A 16,490-nucleotide genomic window follows, 5' to 3' on the forward strand; every position below is an offset into this window, starting at 1 on the left:
CTTATGATTATTGTGGAGTATTGTTTATCTGCTAGTCTCATTGTGTGGTTTCCGGTGTGGTATTCGTTGTTCTTTGAGGGTTATAGTATGGTTATAGGTTAGTGTTGGGAATTTCGTTGGTTATCATTCATGGGGGTTTTTAGTGGAAATCTGGCGTCTGGTTTGAAGGTTTGGTAGCATCCACATTCTGAGGAGTGGTTGGCTACAGATTGAGTTTCTTTCAAGTTCGGGATGATCAGTGTTGATATGTGATTTTGTGAAGGTTGTTTGTGCTTGCGGGACTCAATTCGCGTGTAAGTGTTTGTGTGGTGTAAAGTGGTTGAGGGAGGCCGGTGATGGCGACCGGTGATTGATAGTCAGTGCTATAAGTGGGGGAGAATTGGAAAATTCTCCGGAAGATCAATGAGCATATGAGGTTGTTAGCTGTTTGGGATTCAGCAGTGGTTCTGTCAGTCAAGAGTATAGGCCGGTATGAGTAAGTGGCAGGCGTGCGGGGCAGGAGACAGACCTAGGGTATGTGATTGTGGAGGGCCTGGGATTAGGTCGGGATTGATGATGTATGATGGAGATAGAGTTTGGACCCCCTTGATGGCTAGAACAGTATGCATGGGAGGATTTCCCGGAGAGGTAACTCGGAATGATGAATGCTGGTTGAGCGGTCCGGATAAACTGAAGGCCGGTAGGTGTACCAGTCAGGTCGAAGGCTCAGAGAACGGTCCAGCCAGACTGAAGGCCCTGGAGGGCGGTCCTGATTGGCTGAAGGTTCTGAGAGTGGTCCAGATTGGCTGAAGGCCTGATAAGGCGGTCCAGTCATGCTGAAGACTCTGCAGGTATTATTAGATCGGTTCAATTATGTGTTTGTTTTTGTATGATCATTAAATAGATAATTAATGATATTATTAGATAGTTGATAACTCGGATAACATATGAACAAACATGCGGATAAGGGTTATCTATCAAGGTTGTATTTAACAACCACAAATATGGATAAATAGATATACGGATATACGGATAAAGTTATCTGCCAAGGTTGTACTTAACAACTGCAGATATGGATAAACAAATAGTTGACAAGTATATTTGATAAGCGTACACACTGAAGAGTACGATACATGTTTAAACAGTTGGTAAAACTTTGAGTACAAACACATAAACGAGCCTAAGATACGAGCTCTATAAATCGTATAAATATATAAACTTATATATTTCTATGTATGTGTGAGGTATAATTAGACTACCAAGTTGATAACCGGCTATACAGTCATAGCACAATTTTTGTCGGAATGTATATGTTATTTTTATTAGTTGTATTATCTTAACAACATAACATATAAAGCTATTGAGGTTTAAAACGATTTTGTTTACTTAGCATGTAAGCATTTAAACAATTATTTCTAAAATTGGTAAAGTACTTACACAAAACAATGATTTTTTTTTGTATTTTGTATGATAAATATTACTTAGTACACGTACTACCATATACAAACGAGGGCCAGAAATGAAACACCGAGGGCAGGACAATTTTGGCATTAAAGTACTTCTGAACTCGAACAACCCATGCGGTCGTTCAAACCAGATTCTTCGTACCGTAAGTAGTAGCGTAATAAATAATATTTTTGTGTGATATATATTGCATAAAAAAAACGACGGTGTTGTTTGTTTAAACAATGTATTTAGAAAATAGATATATACTAGATATACAAGTTGTAACAACGTAAATTTTTAAACAATTCTTCACTTTTTAATAATACAATTTCATTCTTAAAATTTCCCAATTTTCAATGTATCACATAAGAAATCCATAAAATCACATCCCAAGATCAAATACATAAAACTCCGATAGTGTGTACTGGTCATGGGCGCCTTCCCGCGATCATCACTAGGACCTGAAATACATAACACAACAATTCTAAGCATAAATGCTTAGTGAGTTCCCTAAAATGCCACATACAACATATACGCCACTCGAGGCTACAGTACGACCCTCCGGTCGATGTGTCTCAACGGGACCCTCCAGCCTTGTAGCTCGTTGGACCCTCTGGTCTGGTCATAGCTCGTTGGACCCTTCGGCCCGGTCTGTATCGTTGGACCCTTCGGTCCGATCTGAATCGTTGGACCTTCCAGTCCGGTCTATACAATCATATAGCATACATATATCACATTGCACATAATCTTATACATATACATAGCACATAAGACCCTCCGGTCAACACATAAATACCACTCTAGGTAATGTATAGTGAGAAGACTCACCTCGGGTATCTTAGATATTCTCGCACTCGAACGCACTAGTCTAGCCCCCGCCTAAACACATAAACAACACCCTTAAATAAATAATGGCTCTCAAAGGCTAGACTAAATCCACTCCTACAATTCCACAGAAGGGTAAAATACCATTTTATCCCTCCCTGACCCAAAAGTCCAAAGGTTAACCAAAACCCTAAAAAGTCAACAAGAGGAAGTACGCGGCGCATACCTATTCTATACGCGGGGCGTACGCCGGCGAACCACAATCGGGGTCTCAACCCCTTACGATGCGCGTACTGAGAGTTACGCCCAGCATAAGTCTCAGTTTCAGACTTTCCTTAGATTTTGGTCTTAAACGGTTAAGACACTCATTCAACTTTCAGATCTAACTTTCCCTAAGCCTCTTATCCCATAAAGTCAGAAACTTTAAGCCTTTTCATGGCTGTAAAGGTACCTACACTCTCTAACACCTTTCCCTCTTCCTCAAAAGGTCTAGATCTCATGCATGGTTCAATATTCACATCCAAGATTGCATTTTTATGAACATACAACTCGTATAGCTCTGAAATATGGTAGATCTAGGCCAATGGAGACCATTTGCTCATAAAGTCTCCACATTGGGACCAAAAACCCTAGAACTTGGCTCAAGAAGCACACAACACAAATGACAAGGAAAGTTTCGAGCTTTTTACCTCAGAAAGAAGCTCCAACCTCTGAAAAGCTCGGATCTACTCTTGTTCACCAACTCCTTGCTTCCAAAATGGCATCCTCTTCTCTTCCACCACCTTGAAATGGCACTTTGAAGCTTAGAACACCAACATACTAGCTAGAAACGAAGGAGGACTCTCTATTAGGGTTTCACTCTCTGAAATGGAGACTGAGGATAAGGCCTTAGCATTCCTTTTATAGTGCACAAGCCACAATTAGGGTTTTCACCTGGGCTCGCTATGCCCAGCGTACCTAGGCGAATCCGAGTCCAAATTAAGCACATGAGTATGCGCAACATACGCCCCAGTACACCCAACGTACTCATTTGCTACAAAATTCACTCAAGGGTTAAACTTGACAACCAGAAAAAAGAGAAGGGTTAAATAACTTAACCTGAAGTTCGGGATGTTACACAAGTACTACATGTATCCCCCCCCCCCCCCCCCCCCCGAAAATATGTAAAATTGGGGCCGTAACACTCACCTTAACGAGCGGTTATCGAGTCGTTTTGAAAATTGGGATGTGTTGTCTTGATGTCGTAATCTCTGGGTTTATTCCGATTTCCTACAATTTCGTTATATATTAATATTTAGACGTGATTTGGTATTATAATGTTTCATTGAATAATTTCCTTAGTTTTGACGATTGAAATTTATTTAAATAATTAAATAAATTTTTATCTGAATAAAGAATATTTATTTTTTATAGTTTCCAAAATCTGTAAATAATCCCAAAATTAATTAACTTTAAAAATATAAAAATTTTAATAATTTGATATTAAAATAGATAACTAAATAAATAGAATATATAAAAACTTTATAAATAATTTGTTTTTATTAAAATTTGAGTCAAGTTGAAAAGGATTTTCCAAACGAAGGTTATTTTTGCACATTTTAATAAAAGTTTCATTTACTTGGGGTTAGTTTTGAAAAGGTATTTGGTTTGGGGGTTAAAATAATTAATTACAAACGAAGGAATTGCCAAAGTTGTACAAGTTCGAAAGTTGAGGGACTAAAAGTATTTAATTTGTTTTAAAGTTTGGTTTCATTGTGTTTCATAACAGGAGGCACATTGCCTCCTGTTCGGCGTCCCTCGCATGGAAACAAATAAAAAAAATGCAACGATTGTACTGTGGTTATTTCATGATTGACGAAGGATTACCAATGATTAAAGGGGGTGTTTGGAGATAACCTACATCCGTATGGATGGCTGGAGGTGGCAGAAGTCGGTGGCGCAAGGTGGCAGTGACGATGATGTTGTGAAAATTGAGAAAGTCCGGCAGCCCCCTGCTGCCGATTTTTCTTGCTTTTTCCGGCAAGTTCGAAGGTAGAGGGGGCTGAGGAACTTCACAAGCAGTAGTTTGGTAGCAATGGGGGTGTTTGGTGGTTTTTGGGTGGTGTTAAGTGGTATACCGGGAGAGGGATAGAGAGTGTTTTAGAGAGAGACAATGGAGATCTTAGACATGGAGAAGAAAGCCGGAGTTTGAGGTGTGATTTTGGAGGTGATCTAAGCTTCCTTTTATAGCCAAAAATGCCCACACACAACACAAGTAAGCCATACTTCCAACTCATCATGTACTCTCTTGGTGAAACTTGCACATAGAGAAGGAGATGAGGGAGAAGATATAGTCACGTGGGATGATACAAGGGAGGGAAAATCAGATTTTTGGGCTCCTTAAGTCATATGTGGGCCCCACATGGGTTATTCCCTCTTTTAATTGCCCGAAACACTGAAAACCGGGTGCCTTGAGATACGTGCATCGAGAAAAATTTTCGAGAGTACCGTTAGATAGAGTTTAATTCAAGGATTTCGGAACATAAAACGGATTAATTTTTGGAGTTACGGGTCTCCGTGAAATTGTGTTTGAAGTTTTACGTCTAAACGGCTCGCGGTGTCCATTTTCGCAACTTTTGTGAATATTTTCGTTAAAAATATTTCGATTGTGAAATTAAATAATAGATTATACCCTGAGTCCAAAAATGCTCTCGAAAATCCCATCGGCAAAACGTAATGCCTTAACGGTGTGAAATGGTTTATTTAGAACAGGTAAAATTAGGGTTATACCAGTTTGATTTCTTAAAACTATTGTATTTTTTACATACGAACTACATTTTAGGTGTTCTTTATATTTTCAGAAACAAGTAAATACTTACTTTGAGTCTAGGATAATTGCTTCGCTAGGGCTTGCGAGGACCTACGAGGGTTCGTAGGAGAGCAGTAAATTGCAAACCTCCAGGCCTCTTTTTGACTTCCTTCTTCCGTTTTAAGCTGTTTTCAACCATGGGAAGGTTCGGGATGGTATGGATGTTCATATAAACGTTGGAAAACGTGATTTTTATTACCAAGAGGTTTGAGAGAGATTGGGAGAGATTAGAGAGAGATTTCGTTTGTAGACTTTGCTAAGGTTTTGATCTGTACTGCTAGGATTGTAAACTCCACTACGCCATGTTATGAATGTTATACACCCTCCAAAGGGTACATAATAGTGTTTTATCGAGTCGTTACATCACTCGCCCTCTATAGGGTTTAGGTTTTCTGAACATTTGAAACTTCTGAGCGATACATTATATTAAGATAGAGAATTGTACATTAGTAAACATTGAGTAAGCCCTAACATACAAGTACTAGTTGAGTTGACCGGTTTGAATTATTGACTTTGTTTGACTTTGACTTGACTTGAAATTGGCGGTTGCCGCATATTAGATTAGCTAATAAAGACAACAACTTTAACTGTGTTAGAGAACATGATTTGATCGTAATTGTTTTTGGTAAATCGTCTTGCTCATAGATACTTACCTTATATATATCTTACATATCTAAATTATCATTAATTATCAATTATGTGTTTGTTTTTGTATGATTATTAAATAGTAGTTCATGAATTGAGAAAAATATTAGGAGATCTGATCAAGATTTCTAATAATATCTATTTTAGTAACCAACTTTATTAATCTATAAATAAGAACTAACCATAGGAAAAATGTGGATTCAAGACTAAACGACAGTGTTTTTAATATCTTTATAATATATGTTCTTAATTAAGTGTTTGTTAGTTTAAAGTTAATATGAACTTACAAAATCAAATAATAACCCTTTTTAATTATTGTTTGATTTTAGATTAATTTTTAATAATTATTTTATTATATTGAATATGTTCCCTGTGTTCAATACGTAACTTACTTTACTATAATATATACTAACTAGGTACACTGTCTATAGGTGCATTAATAGATAAGTAGTTACGTTTCTAAATTTAAAGTTAGATAAGTATAATTTGTGCACATCACACTTAATCCCACATCGGCTGGGAAAGCGAACTAAACATTCCTTATAGGGGTGTGGATACCTTCCCTATCACAACGTGTTTTAAAGTCGTGAAAGCAATAATCTCATAAGAACTCTGCAGTTAAGCGTGCTCGGGCAAGAGTAGTACCGAGATGGATAACCCCCTGGGAAGTCCTCGTGCCGAGTGGCCTAAAGGGGACAATATTGTGATATATATCAGAGGGGGATGTTATAAATAGTATCAAAGCTACAGCACAGGTCGATGTGTTCGACGGGAACATCGAACCCTATAATGGGGGTGTATGTGGGTTGCACCTGATCCCACATCAGTCGATAAGGATAACTAAACATTCCTTATAAGGGGTATGTATACCTTTCCTATCACAACACGTTTTAGAGCCGTGAGGGAAGCATATCTCATAAGAACTCTTCAGTTAAGCGTGCTCGAGCGAGAGTAGTACATGGATATGTGACCCCTTGGAAATCCTTATGTCGAGTAGCCCAAATCAGACAATATTGTGATATGTGCTAGAGTGAGATGTTATAAGTGGGGTGTTATAAGTGGTATCAGATCTAGAGCACAGATCGATGTGTTCGATAAGGACGTCGAACCCTATAATGGGGGTGAATGTGGTTTGCACCCGATCTCACATCGGCTGAGAAGGAGAACTAAACATTCCTTATAAAGGGTATGGATACCTACCATGTCACAACATATTTTAAAGTCGTGAAGGCGAGATGTCTCATAAGAACTCTACAGTTAAGCGTACTCAGACGAGAGTAGTATCGGGATGGGTGAACCCCTCGGAAGTCCTCGTGCTGACTAGCCCAAAGTAAATAATATTATCATACGTGCCGGAGGGGGGTGTTACAATCGGATAAGGGCCAAACTGGATCATTGATGACATCAGCGAAACTGGATCGGGTATTTGTGCATCTTTAGTTGTGATGGTCTGAAATATGGAGATTGTAGTCAGAGTAGATAATAACTGATAATAACAGTAAAATAAATGTGAAGTATTAAAATCATTGTTAAATGCCACATCGGAATTAAGTTGATTGAAAAATAAAACTGACAAATTAGCCTTTTTTTTTTACAAGTCGACAAGGAAATTGAATGGTAACCTGGTTACAAGTAGGAAAATAGAAGTTGATTACTATTATAGTATTATTTATAATTATAAAAACAATATTTCTACAATATAATATATTTTCCTAGTATCTTGTTATTTACCGATGTACACTTATTTACTCGAAACTGGCAAACCAACTAAGTCGATTTGTTAACTAGGTAACTTGCTTGGACGATGTAAAAAATACTTGTCTAGTATCCCTTATCCAAGACAACAACTGCATTAAACCTGAAAAAGGCAATCATTTCATAAGTCATGACAACATGTTGTATTGTTTCTGGATAGAGACTATACCGGTGTCAACTGGATAAAAATAAATCGCATTTGCACTTTAATTTTTAACTAACAATGTACTTACAATATTGTACCAATTACGGTAATTAGCCTGATATTACATGTAAATTGCTAACATGACACCAATATATGTTACGTATGTAAATACATATGTTTTCTGTCCAACTGCAAAGTTGGCCAACCATTGCAGTCAAGATCAACACCCTTATCCTCGATGTAAACCCCCCCCCCCCCCCCCCCAAAATATAACCACCCAAAACCTCGTTGGAAAATAGGTTTGGGAGCCACTTCTAGAGATCTAGAAGGACGACGACAGTTAGGGTTTCAATAGAAATCAAGAACGATAGAGGCTAGGGTTTCACTAGAGATCAGAGAAGGAGAAACCATGGTAGCGTTTTGTTAGTTGCGAGATGCTGGTGTTGGCGATGTTCTACAGAGAGAAACATAAATGTAGAGAAACTATCAGTGATGATGACGTTAAGGAAAGGTATTGGCGGCTTCGATAGTAATGATCGTGGTTAAGGTGGTGAGTATGGTTTTGGTTGGTGGTGGATGGTTATTTGTTACAAACTCTATCCCCCCCCCCCCCCCCCCTTGTGTTCTCTCAGTATCGTACCACCACACACAAGATGTGTGTGTTTTGTGTTTCTGGTGACGGAGAGGAACAAATATTATTTTTCAGTTTTCTGGAAGTGTTTAACAAGAGAGAGACCTTTCTAATTAATAATTAATAAATATTAAAAATCATTTAAAATAAAATATAAAGGTATAATAGTCTTTTTAGTTTAAATAGACCAAATATGCAACAAAACTAGATAAGAATGCAAGTGGGATATTTTTGCTATTTTGTCTTTTTTCGTACATTACTAGGAGATGAGAAATTGTTTACAGTTTTGGTCCTTGTGATTTGATCAAATTTGTATTTTCAGTTTAATCTTTGAAAATTTGATAAAATGCATCCTTATGGTTTAAAGGTTTAAAGAAAATTACACTGCATATCTTTAGTCCATTTAGTAAGACCATTTTACCATTATATATATATATATATATATATATATATATATATATATATATATATATATATATATATATTATTTTGCTTACATTTTTTATTTGTATTTTTTATTATTTAGATTTTATTCGACATTTTTGGAATATATTGTTTAATGTTTTTTACATTTTGTTCGTTTATATTTTTTTGAATAATTTTTTCTAGTTTTTGCCCAATCGTTTGAATACATTTTAGCTTTTTTTTTTTTTTTTTTTGACATTTTGTTTGTTTAATTATATATTAAAATATTTTTTATAAAAAATGCAAAAAAAAAAAGTTCATTAAGTGTAAATATTTTTAACATAGATTAGGTACAAATTTATTTTTTTAATATGATTAATAGATAGGTTAACCGAATTTCAAAAAATGGGTTCAAGTTGTATAATGGATAATCTGAAACAATATAATTCGAAAACGAACAAAATTTCTAAAATAAAAAATGAACCTGAAAACATTGACACGTGTGTTTGAGTTATAAGAATTTTGATTATCATTTGCCATTCGGACACAATATAAAAAAAAAAAAAAACTAAAACTAAAAAAATTGAACCGAAAGTCATTGACTAAAAATATGAATCTAACCAAACTATAGGGACCAAAACTATAATTTAGTCTACGTATCGTTTTTGAGGTTTTCTAAGATTAAGTTTTATTGAAAAAATCAAATCTTGTATTTCATTTCGCAAACATGCAGACAAAACAACGAATAAAAAACATTTGAATGATGTTTTGGGATGAATTCTCTTCGCCCTTCGGTGGCTTTTGGGACCTTTTAATTTTCTTTTTCATTTTTCACCTAACTGGCTCATCATATATTCATGAATGGGGATATCCTTACAAATTACTGAATTAGAGCAAGCTAAGGAAGGTTTACGAAAAAATAAAAAACTTGAAATTATAAAAATTCTAATGACCATGGCATCAAACTAGACCTGACAATTTGATACACGACACGAACACGATACGAGTTTTCCGTTTATGAGTTTTAGAAATCCGTGTTTCGTGTTTATTCGTGTCTGACACGTATTTTAAATTTGTGTTTTGTGTCTTACACGTGTCAATCATGAATTTACCTATTTAGATACGTATAAGACATGATACAAATTCATGTTGACACGTGACACGTACAAACTCATACAAACATGTATATACACGTATATATTTTAGGGTTAAATTTTATATTTATAATATGTTAGGGACCATTTACATAAAATTCAATAATTAGTTTATATCCCTAGCTTAAAAAAAGTAATTAAAAACGTGTTTATTCGTGTTTACGTGTAACACGGATAAAAAAAACATATCTATTCCTGTCGTATCACGTGTCACACGATTTTTTTACGTGTCGTGTTCGTGTTTGATACCCCAAACACGTTTTATAATTCGTGTCGTGTTCGTATTTAACAAATTTGTGTCGTGTAAATTCGTGTCTAACACGAATACACGACACGCAGACACGGATTGCCACGTCAGCATCAAACGCAAAGCCTTCTGTTGGCCACCAACCAATTGAACCCAAATGATGATCCAACTAAGTTGGAATTTATGTTTTGTTTATTTAATCATTAATTAATGGGCAACGATCCAACTAAGTTGTTTCTATTTTGTGTGGATCCACCAAAAACTCTCAAATGAGCTCTAACATACGAGGTGTGTTTAAATGTGATGAAATTGTAGACAAATAATGATGATACGTAATGAAAAGAAATGTAGACTAAACTACTAATCAAATATTATTTTACACCAAAAGCTTGCTATTTACCAATATACACACTTTTTACTCCAGAATGATGAGTCGATTCATTAAGAATGTAACTTGTTTTAACCATGACATGAGCGCCTGTCTTGTATCCCCGAACCAATACAACAACCGCAATACCCCTGAAAAAGCCTGATAACTTTTAGAACAGGTCTTTGGTGCAATATAATATTATTTTCTCAGTGAACGGATTTATGTTATTGTAAGCATTTTATCACACTCACTTTCTTCACATAATTTTTTTCAATTTAACCCAAATCGACCCATTGAAAGAAAAGTTTGTGGTTTAGTTACCGAGTAAGAGCCTGAGTTGAAGGTGATTAATTCTTGACATGATTCTGATCCATATACCTTTCAACACAAAATCTGTGATGATAAAATGAGCAACTAAGTGAAGGTAGGTTGCTATTTATTTATTTATTTATTAATTTCAGTTGCTGAAAACAGAATACCTGAATAAAGATTCGGCTTTGAGGATACCTGATAAGTGCACTGATATGATATCAGGTATATGTTCTTTTTGTTTAAAATTATAAATATAACCACATTTCCACCACATCAGGTATGTTTTGTGGCAAATTTGGAGTGAATAAATTACAATGTATCTCTTTTTTTCTTACTTTACAGGTGGAAGGATGACCCTTATATCAAATTGAGGTCGAGTTTGTGTTGGAGTTTTATAAATAGTGAAAGTGTAAATATTTTTCTTAGTTAATAGTCTGACAAAATGTTGTATTTTAGTTTTTGTTTCATTTTTGAAGTATAGACATCTTATGGGAAATAAAATTGATTAAGGCCATTCTAATTAAGGCCCATTTGTTATTAACAATTGGAAATAAGAAATGTAATGCCGAGGCCTCAAATTTGAAAATTTCCATCATTTGTTGAAAATTGTAATACAGTTATATTGCCCTTCTATGTCCAAGGTAGGAGGATCTTATTCTTTTAATTAAGGCCCATTTGCTTCTCTGTATCTAATTTTCTTTTCTTAGGTCGTGATAATATAAGCATATCCATAGATGGGAAAAGAAAAAGAAGGAAAGATAATAACTTAATAAGGTCTTTCATTTGTTATTAATCTATTTAGACTCAACAGAAAACTTTATAAAACAAAGGAAAGCCTGCAAATAGGTTGAGAGCGACTTGCCTCAAAAGGGCTGATTCAATAACAGAAATATTAAATAAAGGAGTCCTATTAAATAAAAACTGGAAGAAAAACTATTAAATAAAAAAACTTCCGAAAATAACCCTGCGTCGTATTTTCTGGATTAACCCAACAGTTAATACAAACACTCATGATCTGCAAGTTCATCAATATTCAATGTTAAGGAGCAATAATTAATCTCATTAGTTTGCCTATTAAAATTTGGAAATGGAAAAATATTTTTAAATTAAGTGTGTACCTTTAGAAAATTAGTTTATAATAGCAGAGGTCTTTTAAATACAAGGGTATGATAAATAAAACCATAATTGCTTAGAAAGTAATCTCCTGAGGATAATTGGAAAGCAGACAGATCACCACCAATAATATATTTCCATGACTTGTAATAACTCAAAGGATCTTCTTCATTATTGTCCTTATCAATATTATTATACACTGGACTGATTGCACACTCTCTTACCATTACTCTATCACCTCCCCTTCCTTTTAATATTGTAACACCAATTTCATCACCATTTTTAATCTCATTATCCCCAAACATCCAATGACTTAACCATACTATATCTTCATCAGTTTCTGGAACAGCAAATATATGACCATAATATATCCAGGTGCGATTTGTTGTCACGTTCTCTACTTTTATGCTTAAATGACCTATCTTTCCTGTTTGCACAAAGCTTATATTTATTCCTTGTAGCTTTTTATTCATTGAAGACACTGGCTATTGACATTGATATTGATGAACCCTTGCTTTTATGAGGTAGCCAATCTGGAACTGCTTTCCCAGGAAAACATGTGCTAAATATTCCAAATTCGTAAAGCAGCTTCAATTAAAACATTAGATTGTATGAATTTTAAGCATATTAGTGTATGTGTCTGTGAGATCCATAGAAACAGAGCAAAAGAAAGAGGATACCTGGACTGGGTCTTTCTTTGGAGGAGAAAATCAGTATGAATCCTGTATCCGTATCTTCTGATCTTTCAAATGTTGTAAATTTGTCCACCCTAAGCTGCATAAGATCTGCTCATCAATTTCTGCTATATCTTGAATTTTTATTCTGCCTTCAATTTAGCTCAATGACTCTGCGCCAAAATTATCCAGAAATGGTGGTGATGACATTTCTTGAGGGAATGTTATTTTAATAAGTGATGGACAATCGTCAGCCCACAAATATTGGATTGTAGGTGGAGGGCACAATACCGACTTCAACATCCAACATTCTCCAACATGGAGTTCCTCAAGCTTGCTAAGGCTTCTCACACAATCAGGCAGGGAATCAATTGGATTCTTATTTAGATATAATGTCTTCAACATTGACATGCTACTGAAGTCCTTCGGAAAGGATTCGTTAGATAAATTATTGCCTATAAGTGATAAGGTTACTAATGAGGGTACTAAAAATGATTTTGGAGTTTTCGGTAAAAATTCTCCAATAGAAGAGGAAGATGCATATGACTCCATATCCTTCATCCGCATTAGAAACTCACTAGCACCTAAGCAACCGTTTAGTGATAGACGTTTAATCTTCTTTAACTTGCTGATGCTAATTGGAACATTACTAAGATTATTGCAGTAGCTCAAGTCAAGAATAACAAGGCCATCACATCCGCCAATTGACTCACACACATGAACCAAGCTTTTACAGTTTATAAGAATCAACCTCTCAAGTGCAGGTAGCCAAGAGAAGCCTTCAACTCTAACAATCTTGCAATAACTCAGATTAAGAATCTTCAATGACCCAAGAAGCTGTTGCATTGGATATCCTCGAATCAAGAATATTGTAACGAAGATATTAATTGTCTAAAAATTTAAGTAAAAGCTTTAATTTCATACCTTGGGCTTCTTCCAAAGCTGTGTCAGATTACTGTAAGACATGTCAAGAGCAACCAAATTTTCCATTGGTAAGTCTGAAGGTATGAATTTTGAATGGAATCCATGCATGCACAACCACCTTAAACCTTTTGGAAAATTCTTGTAAGAACCGTCGATTTTGACATGATTGAGTTGGAGCAGCTTTAGCTTATCCATCTTTCTTAATGCATCTGTTCTTAATTCCACTTTTTTGCAATGAGAAGATGAAAGCATTAGGAGAAGCCGAGCAAAAAACAACCAAATCCTTAAAAAGAATTCATACACCATCTGGATTGGTTGATCAGCTCTAAAAATCTTGTTCACGTCATCATCTTTGAAGTTATGCTCCTTTCTCAATAAGTTCGTGTCAAGGATAAGACCTTGAATTCTTTGGGTACCCTATCAAAAAGAAAATCAAAACAAACATTAATCATTTCGTTATAAAGATGATCGATAAAGCTAACGAATACTCATGATGACTATATATGTTGTATTTACCTTGTCCTTTTTCAACAAATCGAGGGACTCCTCATGTTTCCATACTCGACTACGCTTCCATGGCTTTTCAGGTGATTCTTTGCGGACTAAATCTCTCCCCATCTCTTGAAGCAATTGATGCATCCTCAACTCATTTCTTCCTCCAATTGTGAGAAGACATCTATCAATGAGCTTGTTGATCCCATATGATGTTGGAAACCCACATTCCTTTAATATTGTTTCTGTAACTTCTCTTTCTTTTCCAACAAAAAAGCAAGCAATGTGCTTAAAAAGTTCTTTGCAGTCCCCTGATAAAGAATCAAAGCTAATTTGCAGAGCCTTTTGTATACTCTCTTGTACATCAGTTAAATATCCTTTTGCCTCCAACATTTCAAGGACATCACTCCATATGGATGCATCTTTATTAATTAATGAACTACCCAAAACTTTAAGAGCCAATGGATGTCCTCCACAATACTCTGCAAGTTGTTGTGCTTCTTTCTCATAACCTTTCTTGGGATCATTGTTTCCAAACGCATGCCAGCATAAAAGTTTCACAGATTCAGTATCACTTAAGACACGAAGTGCATGCTTTGTATGTTTTGGAGGGAATTTCATACGAAACAATGAACACTTTTCTGTTAGGGACCCATCTTTGGTTGTTACTATAATCTTGCCTCCTGGATGAAAACCTTTTGTTCCAATCAACACATCCAGTTGCTCAAAGTTATCAACATCATCAAGAACCAAAAATGTCTTTTTCCTAGATAATGCCTTTTCAACCTTAGATGTGCACATATCTGCATTATTTTCTTCAATCTTTCTTTTCTTGAGAATGTCTCCAAGAAGCTGTTTTTGCAAATCTAATAGTGAAAATGTATGTTCTGCGCATCTTCTTCCAATGGCTTCAACAAAGCTACTTGTTTCAAATTCATGGCAGTGCAACAAATACATATGTTTTGCCAATGTTGTTTTTCCGATCCCTGGCATTCCACAAATTGTGAGAATTTCAGAAGATCCTCTTTTTAACCAGGAACTGATGGAATTAATAGAATTGTCCATCCCAATTAGGTGTGGGATTCTCATTCTCCTTTGCAAGTGTAGTTCCAGTCTAGTACTAATTTCTTTCACGACTTCTTCAATCACCACCGTTTCTCTTCTGAAAAAGGAATCAAATTCGATCAACAAGACACAGAAGCCCATATATCAAATTAATACAACTGATCAATAACTAGTCTTTTGCATCCTTTTAATTAATATGAAATTAAGGGACTGAAATAAAAATATGCACACGGTTTAACCATAATGGTGAGCCACTTTGTATCTGTTTCGACAGCTTAGTCCCCACAAAGCTTGTCATCCCAACAATGGTAAAAAGCTAAATCTCACAATGGTATGCAAAAGGGACAGAAAACTGGGGAGAGGAAAGGAAGAACAGATAACCAAAAAACTTTGGGAACCAAGCCTTTCAATCGTAAATAAACACAGATGCAAGAATAGAACAAGTGCAGGTCTTTGTTCTAGAAACCTTCAAAAAAGAAACGTGATCAGGTGATGAAAATACCCCCTGGATTATTTTTGTCCCAGAGTTTGAATTACTCCAACACTAAACCCCATGGATTGTGGGATTTTTAATATGAATGTTTTACCTTCCAGTTGCATCTTTTCCTTTCAAATCAGCAATCTCTGTAAGTCCTTTCGTCCACATCTCCAACTTACGAGCACCTTGAGTTTTCTTCTCCACATCCTTTTCGGACTCAATCCTCTGTTTGTGTTCAAATAACGCTTCTCCAAAAGTGCTTTCATGCTTCCTGATATTTGTCGGCTCGACGCTGTAAAAAATGGGGAGAACAAAATGGTCAGAGACCCTTCGTTGCTCAAGGATCATCACCAGCTCATCCAGACACCATGTTGAAGATGCGTAGTTCTTAGACAAGACGATTATCGAAGCACGAGAGCTTTTTATAGCTCTTGCAAGCTCGGGTTTAAGTTCTTCCCCAGTTTCAACCTCTTCCTCATCAAGAAAGGTAGAGATGTTTTCGTTCACCAAAGCTTGGTAGAGATGATCCATAAAACCTAGTCGAGTGTCTTTCCCTCTGAAACTCAGGAAAACATCATATGTTACTGCCGCTTCTTGTTCTTCTGGTAATTCAGTGAGGATGGCCATGGAAGTTGAGAAGAAATACAAGAGTGTATATGACCTGGGATTATCAGTTTCGCTGCTTCTGATTTTGGTTGTCTTATTTCCCCTGTTTCTTTCCTCCCTGCGGTCTTCTCTATCAAACCTTAATTGATTAAGGTAATCTTTTTCTCATTACGTTGAATAAAGATATATACAGGAAACATATTTGCAAACTAACCCCTTAACTATAAACTATTGTTAAACATTGGTTTAATATGCCCCCACAAGCTAAGGGCGGGACACGACCTGAAGCTTGGACCGAAGAAATTGAAACCTTGGTGTTGGTAGTAGCTTGGTGAAGACATCAGCCACTTGATCATTAGTGGAAATAAACTGAACC

General features: G+C 35.8%; 1 protein-coding gene across 1 annotated transcript; it reads right to left on the reverse strand.

The window, feature by feature from the left end:
* Positions 1 to 11,881: 11,881 nt before the first annotated feature.
* LOC145011842 (disease resistance protein Roq1-like) lies at positions 11,882 to 16,247 on the reverse strand. The gene is made up of 5 exons (XM_078970583.1): positions 15,618 to 16,247; positions 13,990 to 15,127; positions 13,474 to 13,890; positions 12,556 to 13,386; positions 11,882 to 12,463 (listed from the first exon to the last, which is right to left on the reverse strand). The coding sequence occupies exons 1-4, from the start codon at positions 16,133 to 16,135 to the stop codon at positions 12,709 to 12,711; spliced, it is 2,751 nt and encodes a 916-aa protein (XP_078826709.1). The 5' UTR covers positions 16,136 to 16,247; the 3' UTR covers positions 11,882 to 12,463; positions 12,556 to 12,708.
* Between the last annotated feature and the right edge of the window lie 243 nt (positions 16,248 to 16,490).

This window comes from Lactuca saligna, chromosome 8, assembly GCF_052625555.1.
Source record: "Lactuca saligna cultivar CGN05327 chromosome 8, ASM5262555v1, whole genome shotgun sequence".
In the NCBI taxonomy this organism is placed as follows: domain Eukaryota; kingdom Viridiplantae; phylum Streptophyta; class Magnoliopsida; order Asterales; family Asteraceae; genus Lactuca; species Lactuca saligna.

Excerpts from the sequence above, each read along its gene's own strand:
- LOC145011842 (XM_078970583.1), bottom strand. The coding sequence starts at position 16,135 with ATGGCCATCCTCACTGAATTACCAGAAGAACAAGAAGCGGCAGTAACA. Across the intron at positions 15,128-15,617 it reads GGAAAAGATGCAACTGGAAG|AAGAGAAACGGTGGTGATTG; the intron begins GTAAAACATTCA and ends TTCCTTTTTCAG. Across the intron at positions 13,387-13,473 it reads AGCTTTGGAAGAAGCCCAAG|CTTCTTGGGTCATTGAAGAT; the intron begins GTATGAAATTAA and ends CCAATGCAACAG.